Source organism: Strix aluco, chromosome 5 (genome assembly GCF_031877795.1).
Source record: "Strix aluco isolate bStrAlu1 chromosome 5, bStrAlu1.hap1, whole genome shotgun sequence".
NCBI classification, from domain to species: domain Eukaryota; kingdom Metazoa; phylum Chordata; class Aves; order Strigiformes; family Strigidae; genus Strix; species Strix aluco.
The window spans coordinates 51,644,199-51,657,211 of record NC_133935.1 but is presented as its reverse complement, the minus strand read 5'-3'; the positions used below and the strand labels follow the sequence as shown (position 1 = coordinate 51,657,211).

The 13,013-nt window shown below is 39.0% G+C and overlaps 1 protein-coding gene across 7 annotated transcripts in view; it reads left to right on the top strand.

Moving 5' to 3' along the window:
* The window catches only part of MON2 (MON2 homolog, regulator of endosome-to-Golgi trafficking), a 132,491-nt gene that overhangs the window by 82,215 nt on the left and 37,263 nt on the right, over positions 1-13,013 (top strand). For 2 of the 7 annotated variants that reach the window (XM_074827333.1, XM_074827332.1), the window contains 2 exons: positions 984-1,126; positions 7,150-9,116. In XM_074827333.1, coding sequence (XP_074683434.1) covers positions 984-1,126; positions 7,150-7,242 — 236 coding nt within the window. In that variant the 3' untranslated portion in view covers positions 7,243-9,116. The other 5 variants (XM_074827339.1, XM_074827336.1, XM_074827334.1 and 2 more) reach the window with 4 other exon arrangements.

Genomic DNA, 13,013 nt, shown 5'->3' with positions numbered 1-13,013 from the left:
CAGTACCTCACTTGCAGCATCATTGAGCAGCCAGATTTATGATAATGTGGTTTCCGAGGCTGATGGCAAGAGGCTGCAAGGGCAGAACTATGCCAGGATACATAAAGACTTTTGGCAAACCCTGAAGGCAACTGAAGTGCTGTTTTGGTGGGCCTCTCTCTTTGAGGGGTACAACGGCCAGTTCAGCTGGACAGTTTCCCACATCCCTCTTTCTGCAATGAGAGAAATTTTTCACCTGGTCCATATGTGGCAGTGATTGCCAAACCTCCTGCATATTTTCTTTTGAAGACAACCACTAGACAAATTAGTCCCACTTTACTCCTACTTCTTCTAGCTTTTAATAATTCTATTTCTTTAAGAAAACTATTAATGTCATCTGAAATCAGGGTTTTGTTGTCTATTGAAAACAGAGCTAAAACAGAGCTAAGCAGGGAAGTGACATAATAAATAAGATTCATGCTACAATGTTTAATTTCCCTTGTTTGTCCCTAACAAACTTCACCATGGATATTTTTGTGTCTTGGTCCAGTGTTTCTCCCTCTGCTTTCTATAGCTCTTGTAATCTGGAATGATTTGAAATTAATAGAAGGCCTCAAGTTTCCAAAAGTGAAATGTGCATCCAATTAAATTTTCTGTCAATAGCTGAGAAAAGCAGACAGAAAATGTATGCGTATTACAGATTTCATAAAAGTATTATCTTCAATTTGTCAGTTCTTCATCCAGAAAACACAGTGAATGACTCATATGTAGAAACACAGGTGTGTATCACCATTTTATTATATCCCATCTGGCTTCCAGCTGCTGCTGCAAAAATCCTACATCATATCTGAGAGCCCTATACAGATGTCATAGTGTCTGTATAGCACTAAGTACCTATATTTAGGTACCTGAATGTGCCCTTATTTATACAGGTATTGATAAAATCTGTTGTAAGAATTTGGACAGTAGTAAGTGATGCAGTCTGGTTTTTTTCTTCATTGCAGTTGATGCTAACACATGGGCACAAGTTATTGCCTTGTACCCGACTTTAGTAGAATGTATCACCTGCTCATCCTCGGAAGTGTGCTCTGCTCTGAAAGAGGCACTGGTTCCCTTTAAGGACTTCATGCATCCACCAGCATCCAAGGTACAGAATGGAGAGTCTTGACCCCATAAAACATTTTTTTTATTCTTGAAGGAAAAAAAGTATCCAAAAATGTTTGTTCCCAGGTGAAGTTTCTCTGAGGAAATCTCTTGTGACTAGTACTTTGGCAACCAGTGCTGACTGCCTTTTAACTGTACTAACAAGAGCTCAGTAATTCATGAATACAGGCTAGATCTCAAAGGTTCCAGAGTGCGTAGCAGTGCAAACCTGTAATAAATTTAACTGAATAGTTGGAATCATTTATAATCTAATGTACTTGCTACAGTATCTTGAAGTGGTGATTGAAAAGTGGGCTTATGTACAGCTTGTTGTGTATGTGTTAATGATGTAATTAAAAATAATTCAGTCAGATTTATTAGGCTGGTGTTTTGCACCCTTTTTTTGAAGTACAAATTGTACTAAAATTTTATGCAAGATGGTACTGTAACATTCCATATATCTGTAACCAGCCTTTGTAAACAAAGGGAACTGATATACTTGTGTGTATAATAAATGGTACAGTTCTGTATAAAATAGTTGCATTTATTATTTAAATTCTTTTTAAAATATTGATAATGTTAAATGCTTGAAAATGTATTTATTATGAATAAGTTGTATGCTTGCATTTTTACTTACAGTTCACCTTCTAAATTGCCAGATATGCTTATTCATATCTGACCATGTTGTTAGTTTTTGCTTAATTGAATGTATTTTCTCTGTGGCCATTGGAAATCTAACAAACGGTCATATGACAAAAAATTTCAGCAAGCAGTCAGTAGTCTGCTGATCTCAAACTTCAAAGTAGTTGACCTGAAATAAGTTTGAATATGCAGAAATTTGCTGTAGCACTTCAACACTACCATACCTCACTTCATAATATATTTGTTTCAAGATGTTTGTTCTACTCAACTCTATCCATTTCTGTAGCTGCAGCCTTGCTTTAAAAAAAACCACACATATTTGAGGGTTGTTAGCCTTTTTTGACCTTCTTGGCAGGTATCACAGTGTTTGAATCATGACTCAAGAAAGCTGATTTCAAATATCTGAAATACTTGGCTGTAATATTTTGTTCAGTAATTTTAAGTGCTTTGTTTTGTAACGTCTTTTCAACCCAAACAAATTGTTCTAATCTTTTAATTATAAACTGTGTCTGATATAAAACCATGAGGAGTGTATTTTTGAAGATAGTTACTCATTTAGAAGTGCAGTAAAATTTGTCATTAAGTAAATGTGAATTTGTTTCACATAATACACAATTGAAGCAAAACACTTTTAATAGTATTGTTTTTAAAGTTTGTGACTTAGCACTTAAACTCTTATTTAATTATGATTTCAATGATGTTTCACCTGTATTCACAGATTTTTAACCTGTGATGTGAAAGCACAAAAGCCAAATGTAAAAAAAAAAAAACCCAACAAACAAACTAAAAAAGACAGGTGCCTTTCTATGGACTTCAGAATTTCAGAGCTTACCTTTAGGTTTTTGTTCCTTAAAGTCTTTTGTAGATATTAAAAGAGATTATCATGCATAAAAAATGGTATGATATCTGTTTGCTTTACACTTTCCTGGCTAAAGGGATGTTGATTGGTACCTGTGAGTAGATGTAAAAGTTGTAGGAGCTTCAAGTTGAAGGTGTGAGGAACTGGTCAGTGTTAGAAATACCCTGCATGAATAATGTTATGCAACCATGGCTTTGAACAGCCTGCTCCCATAAGGCTCCAGTTTATGGCCCTTTTTTAAAAGCCTTGTGTTTCAAAGTACAGTAAATATTAAAGAGGCTTCAAGACCTTGAACGTTTCTCTGTGACCAAAGTTGTATGGAACTTAATCGTCAAGCGTGGGTAGTTTTTAGAGAACACACAGTTTACATTAAGGAAACAAATGCTTCTCATTAATAGAATTTATGTCAGAATAGCTTCTTTGGAGGAGCAGTTCCAGTATACTGCAGAACTGGGTTCCACGTACAGATAACAGCATCATCCGTACTCTGAAAGTGAAAACCTGACAACTGCTCTCCTAATTAGTCAAGGTCTATGAGGTGATTAAAGAAACAAAGTGTAGGACAGGAAGGAAGGGTATTAATTTGGTTTAGAATATATTACTTAACCAGAATTTCTGGAAAGAGGTGTGCAGACCGAACTGTGGGTGAGTTTGTTTCTCGTGAGTTTCTAATTGGCTTTTCAGTGATAACACGGATGTCCAATGAAGCAAATCTTCAGCTTTATCTGTATTTTAAAAAGGGGCTGTATAAGTCTTTCCTGTCTCTAGAGCTGAGACTACTTTACCACATAATGGACATTAATCTTCAAAAGGTTTTGAAATAAACTACCAATGATCTAACTTTCCTTCCTTTCCTCATAATTACAAAACTAATATCTGTGCTATTTGAGGCATGTTTTGGATATGAAAGCTGAGGTTGACCATATTCAAACAACTTGCTTGTATTTTGTATAAATACTTTCAGAACTAAAACCAAAGCTACTTAGTTTAGACGACTGTTTTTATTGACTAATTTTGTCTGGTAATAATTATTCCCTTTAGTGTGACTTCTTGTCCAGCTCTCAAATATTTCTTCTAAATTGAAGTATCAATTTCTTTTTTCCATTTCTACTTTTTTCAAAATATTCTTAGGGCTTCTTTGATGCAAACAGCAGTTTTGAATATTTAAATTTCACATTTTTACATGTTTCTAGCAAAGTAGATCTTGTTCCTTAAGAAATATAATTTCATTTAACGGTATCTATTGAGTAGGTCCATGTCCAAGTTCTTTTTAAGGCTGTAGGGTTGCTTAGTCATGAGAAGTAAAACATGTGGACATTTTCAGGATTGGGGTCTGCATTGTGTCACTGAAATTAGCTAGAAAAGGGGTACAGCTGACTGTATAGAAATATGTCAGCTGGAAGTTAGAAGATAAGCATCGATTACTTATTGAATGTAACCACAATTTTCTTCTTCTCCACAATTGTTGTGGTTTGAGCCCAGAGGACAACTGAGCACCATGCAGCTGCTCACTCACCCCTTCCCCCTCAGGAGTGGGAAGGAGAAATAAAGCAAAAGGCTCAGGAATCAAGATAAGGACAGAAAGGGATGATTCACCCATTACAGTCACAGGCAAAAGACAGACTCGTTAGGGGAATTAAAAAAAATCAATTTCATTCAAACACTTAACAACAGCACTTAACAAACAGAGTAGGACAATGAGAAGTATTACCGCTTCTTAAAAAAAACACCTTCCCCCTACCCCTCCCTTCCTCCTTGGCTCAGCTTTGCTCCCAGTTTCTCTACCCATCCCCTCCGAGCAGCGCAGAGGGCCAGGGGATGGGGTTACAGTCAGTTCCACTGCTCCTTCCTCCTCATGGTGGGGGACTCTTCGCACTCTCCCCTGCCCCAGCATGGTTCCCCTCTCATGGGAGATAGTCCTCCACAAACTTTCTCTGACATGAGTCCCTTCCACGGGCTGCAAACTCCTCCTGAGCTGCTCTGGCGTGGGTCCCTCCCAGGTGTTGCAGTCCTCCCAGTGCCAAACTAACAGCAGAGGCCTCTTCCCACAGAGTCCCAGTGTTCTTCGAGTGCAGTCACCTGCTCCAGCATGGAGTCCTCCATGGGCTGCAGGTCAGCATCTGCTCTACCGGTGACCTCCATGGGCTGCAGGGGCACAGCCTGCCCTCTCACCGTGGGCTGCAGGGGAGTCTCTGCTCCGGCACAGCTCCCCCTCTTCCTCCTCCTTTCTTCCACTGACCTCGGTGTTTACACAGATGTTCTCCTCGCAACTCCTCCTCACAACTCCCACCACTCTTCCCAGGTTCCCCTTCATAAATATGTTACGCAGAGGTGCAGCCGCTGTCACTAACTGGCTTGGCCTTGGCGCACAGGTGGGTCTGACTTGGAGCTGGGGGAGCTTTGAGAAGCTTCTCAAGGGGGCCACTGCTGTACCCCCTCCACTGCTACCAAAAACCCCCACCATGCACACAATCCCAACACAACAACTTTTAAAAAAGACACAGGTTGGGAGTCCTAAGAGAAAATGTGAGAGTCTTACAGATTATTAGAAGGTTCATATCAAGATTTTGGATTACTTGGGAAAACTTGTGTGTCTCAAGGCCGTGACCATTGCATTAATGTACACCAGAATTTAAGATTACAAAGTAACTGATTAAGAAGGAACAGGTGCCTCAAGCTAGGAACTTCTTATAAAAAGTCTTATTCTTAAAAGTAACCTACAGTAGTTATTTGCTCATCATCAGAGATGGCTTATCTCACTGGACATCTATTTCATTCCCTTGTACGTGTGCCTGCTTCCCTACCTGTTTTACTGGTGAACTGTGGAATGTTACTGAACATTAAGCCATATGAAATACATGGTCACTGTTAGTTACAAGAGCAAGTAGGAGTATGTTTGTGAAGCTTAAGTAGTTTATCATCATATTCTGCAGATGTTTTTTGGTTTTTTTTCACCCAGGTTGAGTTGTTTCTTCCTGCCAAACCACAAACTTTCTCATAGCTGGCCTTGAACTCTTCAGGCAAGATATTGTTAGTGAGATTCATGCATTTCTGTTCCTCAGCACATGGCAAACTGAAGTACTAGTCATCAATGTATCCTACAGAAAGTCATTTAGAGTTCAGGATGCTACTGTTTGTGGAGGAAAAAAAGCATGTTTTCTCCTCATCTGTTTCTGTATGGCTCAGTTCTGTGTCTTTCACTAGTTGTTCACCTCAAATTTGCAGCTTGCTACTCATTTCCTGCATGGGCAGGCATCTTCTACAACCTTCAACTTGAATCCTCATTGAATAAGGTGAGGCTCTACAAGTGAAAGAAGGAATTGCAGTGTGCGGTTGCAATGCGAGTGGTGCGCATTCTGACCGCAGATACTGCTACGTGCCTATAACACTGTTTAGAGTGGAACATCTCAAAGTTACAAATAAGGCAGCTAGGGTGCAGGTTTTGTTTAAATTGGGATCTAGAGTAGTGCACAGATGTGGTTTATAGATGTACATGTACAGCATTTAATTTCCATCAGCAAAATATTAATTGATAGAATATTTGTATTCCCTGAGAAAAGCAAATATTTAAAAAGTAGTTAGTTGAACTTCTGCATAGGTAAAAAGACTTTCCTCCTAGAACACTGGCTGATAATAACTTCCAGTACCTTTTTGTGCTTTAAAAATGTGATAAATTTTAATGTACAGTGTCTTCAGAAGCCATGAGTTAGCTTAATTCATATTTCATTGTATTCAGTGGAGGTTCTACTGTTTGGCTTCACAAGGGGGAAAAAAAATTATCAGTGCTGTTGCAGAAGACCCCAGTCTACCATGTGTAATTCTTTGGAATTTCCTCAGTTGTATAGTCTCAGATTCTAGTAACGTAGAGTATATTCATAATTCTTGGAAGTTAATTTCAGATTACGTGATGACAATGCTGGGATGTTCCAGCAGTGAGTTCTGCTGTCATCCTCTCTTCTTTTCCTGTTTGATTGGGTTTTGTTTTCTACTTCATGATCATGCAAGAAAAAAAATGGAGTAATTTCATATTGGAGTTGAGACAAAGACATTCTTCTATAGTACCTTTATATACCACTGTACTCACAACATACTTCTTTCAGTGTTTTTGAAGTTTTACTTGTTCTGACAAGAGAATATAAATCTACATATATAGTTCACTTTACATGCCCTGGTACTCATACAAATTTAATTGAGACCTTGCTTATTGTAACAAAATGTGAACTAGCAACTTTAGTCGGGGTTCCTTTGTTTTCTTCTTCACTCTAAAGATAAATTGTAACATGCATTGTAGAATATGGTTTAGCCTTGTTCTTAATGTTGTCTACAGACGTAGCTATAAGAGATGATCTACAAAAATTCTAGTTTGTTTTTCTTGAAAACAGAATTTTGGCAATTTACTTCATGTGAGGTAAACTATATAGGAATAAATCAAGTAAAAATATTAATAATGTTTACAGTTTATAAACTCATCTTCTACAATCATGTGGAATAAAAAGGAAGTTCTTCATAATTCGTATTTTTTTTAGGCGTTGGACTACGAAAGCGATGAGTTCCATAAAGTTACACTTGTGCTTATGCAAGCAGTTAAGGCTCCTGTAGCAGTTATTTATCCTGTATGACTGATATCTACTGGAAAACTAAACATTTATTGGGGAAGCAGAGTGAATTGTTACTGTTTGACACCTGTGTCAGCAATGGAAAAAAAAAAAGCCCAACTGAAGCATCCTTTGGCTGGATCTCAAGAACAAAAGGAAAATCTATGACCTTTGGAAGAGGGGCCAAGTCTCTCATGAAGACTATAAAGATGTAGTGAAGCTATGCAGGGAGAACATTAGGAGACCCAAAGCGCCGCTAGAGCTCAACTTGGCTACAGCTGTTAAGGATAATAAAAAATGTTTCTATAAATTCGTCAACAGCAAAAGGAGGATTAGGGAAAATCTCCCTCCTTTACTGGATGCAGAGGGAAACATGGTAACTAAGGATGAGGAAAAGGCTGAGGTGCTCAACGCCTACTTTGCCTCAGTCTTTAGCAGTAGAACTGGCTGTTCCCTGGACACCCAGCCTCATGAGCTGGGAGATGGGGAGGGGAAGCAGATTGAGGTCAGCACAGTTGAAGAGGAGGTGGTCAGAGACCTGCTACACCACTTGGATGCACACAAGTCTGTGGGACTGGATGGGTTACACCCAAGGGTGCTGAAAGAGTTGGCAGATGTGCTCGCCAAGCCACTTTACATGATTTACCTGAAGTCATGGCTAACTGGGGAGGTCTCATTGGACTGGAGGGTGGCAGATGTGGCACCCATCTACAAGAGAGGCAGAAAGGAGGATCCAGGAAACTATAGACCTGTCAGTCTGACCTCGGTGCCAGGGAAGGTCATGGAGCAGGTCATCTCGAGTGCCATTAAAAGTCATATAATGGACAACCAGGGGAACAGGCCTAGTCAGCATGGGTTTATGAAAGGCAGGTCCTGCCTGACAAACCTGATCTCCTTCTATGACAAAATGATCCGACTATTGGACGAGGGAAAAGCTGTGGATATTATCTACCTGGACTTTTGAAAAGCATTCGACACAGTTCCCCATAGAATTCTCACAGAAAAACTGGCTGCCCATGGCCTGGATGAGCGAACGGTCTGCTGGACCAAGCACTGGCCGGATGGACGGTCCCAGAGAGTGGTGGTCAATGGAGCTAAATCCAGCTGGTGGCCGGTCACAAGTGGTGTTCCTCAGGGCTCGGTGTTGGGACCATTTCTGTTCAACATCTTTATTGATGATCTTGATAAGGACATAGAGTGTATCATCAGTAAGTTCGCAGATGACACCAAGTTAAGTGGGAGCGTCAATCTGCATGAAGATAGGGAGGCTCTACAGAGAGACTTGGATAGATTGAATTGGTGGGCCAATGTCAACGGGATGAGCTTCAACAAGGCCAAGTGCCAGGTCCTGCACTTGGGCCACAATGACCCCATGCATGGCTACAGGCTTGGGGAGGTGTGTCTGGAGAGCTGTCTGGAAGAGAAGGATCTGGGGGTTCTAATTGACAAGCAGCTGAACATGAACCAGCAGTGTGCCCAGGTGGCCAAGAAAGCCCACAACATCCTGGTTTGTATTAGAAATAGTGTGACCAGCAGAAGTAGGGAGGTGATAGTTCCCCTGTACTCTGCACTGGTGAGGCCACACCTGGAGTATTGTGTCCAGTTTTGGGCACCTCAATACGGGAGAGATATCGAGGTGCTGGAGCGAGTGCAGAGGAGGGCAACGAAGCTGATGAAGGGCCTGGGGAACAAATCCTATGAGGAGCGATGGAAGGAGCTGGGACTGTTTAGTTTGAGGAGGAGAAGTGTAAGGGGAGACCTCATCACTGTCTACAACTACCTGAAAGGACATTGTAGAGAGGTTGGTGCTGGTCTCTTCTCACAGGTAATTAGCAATAGAACAAGAGGGAATGGCTTTAAACTGCAACAGGGAAGTTTAGACTGGACATTAGGAGAAAATTTTTCACGGAAAGAGTGGTCAGACAGTGGAATAGGCTGCCCAGGGAGGTGGTGGAGTCACCATCCCTGGATGTGTTTAAGGGTCGTTTAGATGAGATGCTGGGGGATATGGTGTAGGGGAGAACTTTGTAGAGTAGGGCTGATGGTTGGACTTGATGATCCCAAGGGTCTTTTCCAACCTGAATGATTCTGTGATTCTATGAATGTCATCTGTCTGTTGAAAAGGATATGTGCTATTCCTTTGGACTTTGAGACCATTTTCAGTTGCTTCAAATGTAGCACTATAAAATTCTTTGTTTCTCTGAGGTTTCTTCATTTTACTGTTCAGATCAGGAGGACTTCATGAGCTGTGCATATAGGCAGGAATTAATTCCAACCAAATAGTTGCTGGTTTCTCCTTGATTTTTTTAAGCTAAATTTAGAGAGACACGTCGCATTACTTTTTTTGTTCAGAGAGAAAGCAGTCAGTTACTGTTGAGTCTTGAAAGTTGCATAAGCTCTACAGAACAGTTCTACTATGAGCTTTCACCACTGAGAAGCAATCTGGTGGACATTTTATGTCCTTTTTCTCTCTCCAAACTAGTTACTGACTGACTTAAGACGGGAATCTGTTCATGGACATTTGTTTGATCTCTTTACATGACTTAACTGTAAGCACTAAGATTTATGGCGTTATCACTTACTATTTTGCTATCTGATGTGCTACTTTAAGATGCTGTTTATTGAGGAATAACCAGATACACCAGTGTTCTTTCCTTCTCCCTGGATTTTCCACCCCTATTTTCTGACAATACTTTCCCGTGTGTGCTTTTCTTCGGTTGTAAGTTTTGGGGGCAGGGACTGTTTGTCTCGACAGTATTTTGCATATCAGGGGAAGTACAAGCCCAATAAAAATTACTGTCTATATAGAACACAGATTTCATTTGGGAGTAAATACTCTTTAGGGTTCACAAGCTTGTTTTAATTATAAATGTGTGTTTTGCAATACTGATATAGCTATATTACAATTGCGGTATTACCTTCTTGAATGGTGGAAAGCGTATCAGACAAGGCTGCTCATTCCTTGTGAAGAAATACAATAGAAGTCAAAATTTGCTTCTTACAGCCTTTAAGTTTTATTTAGTTAAAAATACAGAGACGATGATGGCAGAGATGTGCAAAGAAGGGATTTCTTTAGATTTTTAATTACACAGAAGTCTTTCGCTCAAAATGGTGAAATTATATGAAAAGCAGGAAGAGGAAGTTGGTGCTAGATGAATAGACCAATGGTTGGGAAGAAGGAAGTTTTATATGATGGGTGAAGCTTAAAAATAGCCTAAGAAAATCATATGAATCTTCAAATTGAATCAGAACTGGATGATTGAGCAGTAGCTTTTTGTACTTATAACATGAATAGGCAGTATGTTATAGAAGAAAGTCTACAAGGGACATACAGAAAATAAAATAATTATTTCCTCTTTCTGTCGTTTGAAGTCCCTTAAGGATTCATATAGTTATCTTCCGTTGTAGAAAACTGTTTTGAAAGCGTGCATTTTTTCATTCCAGTGGGGTCTTTTAGATTTATTTTAACATCTAATGTTCATTAGAAACATTTGATTAAGAACTTGGCCGTTACTATTGAGTGTTACCAATATAAAAAGCCAAGTTTTGAAGCAGCCTTGTCACAGGGAGTGCTAAGAATTGGTTGTAAATAGATACAACTGTTCTTTAGGAAAAGAATAATTGAAAATGCTTCACTAGAAGCTGCAGTGTTTTATTAAAAATTTAGCTAAAAAAAATTAATGAAAAAAGTAACACAACTAAACTTAAAGGATGAGAACCTGAGGGATCTAAACTTGGGCTAATCTAATGCAATACTCAGAATTTCCAGGCTCTGTCCAAGAACACAGCTCTGCTCCTGGAAAGGAACCTGAAAAGCCCATGTTAAAAATTTTGAATGTATAAGAATGGTTTTCTCAGAAACAAATTTGCAGTAGAAATTATCATTAGCAGAAATGCCCATAGTTTCCAGGGATGCCGAAATTTCAGAAAATAAAATATACTATATGTATTTTCTGCCCATCTATTCTGATCTTGCATTCTGTCATTGTTCTCTATGTCACTTTTCAAGGGGGAAGGGGAACATCACAAAACATTATACTTTGTGTACATGTGTATAGTATGTGTATAGTATTGTGAAGGAATTATCTACGAAAATGTGACTTGTGTGGTACTAATGAATAGCGTTTTTCTTCCCTCTTAGTGAACTGAGATTGTGTTGCTTTAAGGATTCTCAGGAATGCCTTCCAGTTTTATCAATAAAATATTCTAAGATAATGTACGGTGCTCATTATGAGCCTGGTTTGGTACAAAAAACATTCTCTCTTAATGGTTAGTGCTTGCACATGCAGGTGAGATTCACAATTTTCATCTCTATCATCTTTAGGTAAAAATGCTTAGGTAGGGATATAAACTGTTTGAGACCTCACTGATTCCTGCAGCTTACTAAATAACTGTCTATTACAAGGCTAACAGGATATAGAGAGTTCTTCCTGGCTGCAGGTCATGAATAAATTTAGTGAGTAAGGTCTGTGCAGTATTTAGTTTATCTCAAGGCTCAGGAAAGGGCTTCTCAGAGAGCTTCAGCAGGACTTACGCACCAGCATATAAGCACGCTTTCTGGATAAGAATATTTTCCTCACGTGAAGGTTGCATTATATTTTAGAACTCAGCAAACGTAAATCTTGTTTTATAGATGAGTTGCGGTGTTCAGATTTATGTAATCTTAAAAGTATCTGACTGCTGACTAATTTAGGACAGACAATATTACACTAAGAACGAATTGCTGGGATCAAGAATGACTACATCAGCAGTAAGTGAAGAGAAAAATTTGATGGTTTAAGACAACGTGTGTAAGAAAGATAGTGAAATTAAATATTCATGATTCTTAGGGTGGAGGGAGAACGTCAAAATAAAAATCACTGGACTTAAAGAAGACAGAGATCAGAAAATTGATAGGTAAGATCTCACAGAAGACAAGTCTGACATAAGAAAGGAACTGAGGAGGTAAGACGGTTTCTTGGAGATGTGAAGGTCCCAGTATATCCCAGTGCAGGAGACATCGAGACTAGCTGTAATAAGAGACCCACTCAGTTAAATGAGGAATTTCATTGACTTTGAATATAAGGAGGGCATGCCCACAGAAGGTGGAAATTCAGATACCACCAAAGAACAGTGTTAACAGGTAGGGATGAAAGTAGATGAGATACAACTGTCAACTGACAGAATAAATATGTAAGTAGTAAAAGATTGGTGCTAACAAAAGGGCTGACTACTTAAAAGAGGATGGCTATTGACATACCAAGTGATTGTGTGTTTGGTTCAGATTTGCAATTCGTGTGTTGAATTTTTTGGTTTGTTACAGTGATGACTGATACAAAAAGTCAAAAATCAACTGCCAGTGTACTGCTTGTGCAATTGATATGAGTGACAAAGATTGAAGGACCTTACCTAGAAAAAGGAAAACAGGATAGAAAATAGTTACATGTTGTCAAATTGACTGGGCCTGAAGAATTTCTTCCTGGTCTTTAAAGAACTAATCTGAGGAACTTCAGCATTTTTAAGATCATCTTTGAAAACTAATGTAAAACAGGAGAAGTACCAGATGACTGAAAAATCCTGAAAACAGTGCTTTAACTTTTCATGGAGAAGATAGAAATTATAGATCAACTGGCCTGACATTAATCCTTTTTTTTTTTTTCTGACAAGTAAAAATTAAAATCTGCTGTTAGAATCAGCAAGGTATCTGTGACGTGCATAACAACTGATAAGTATTTGCTATGATCAAGTCACATAAACTGAGTCTAATTTCTTGGAGAGAGATGAGAACTAGTTACTGCATCTCAATTTTAGTAAGG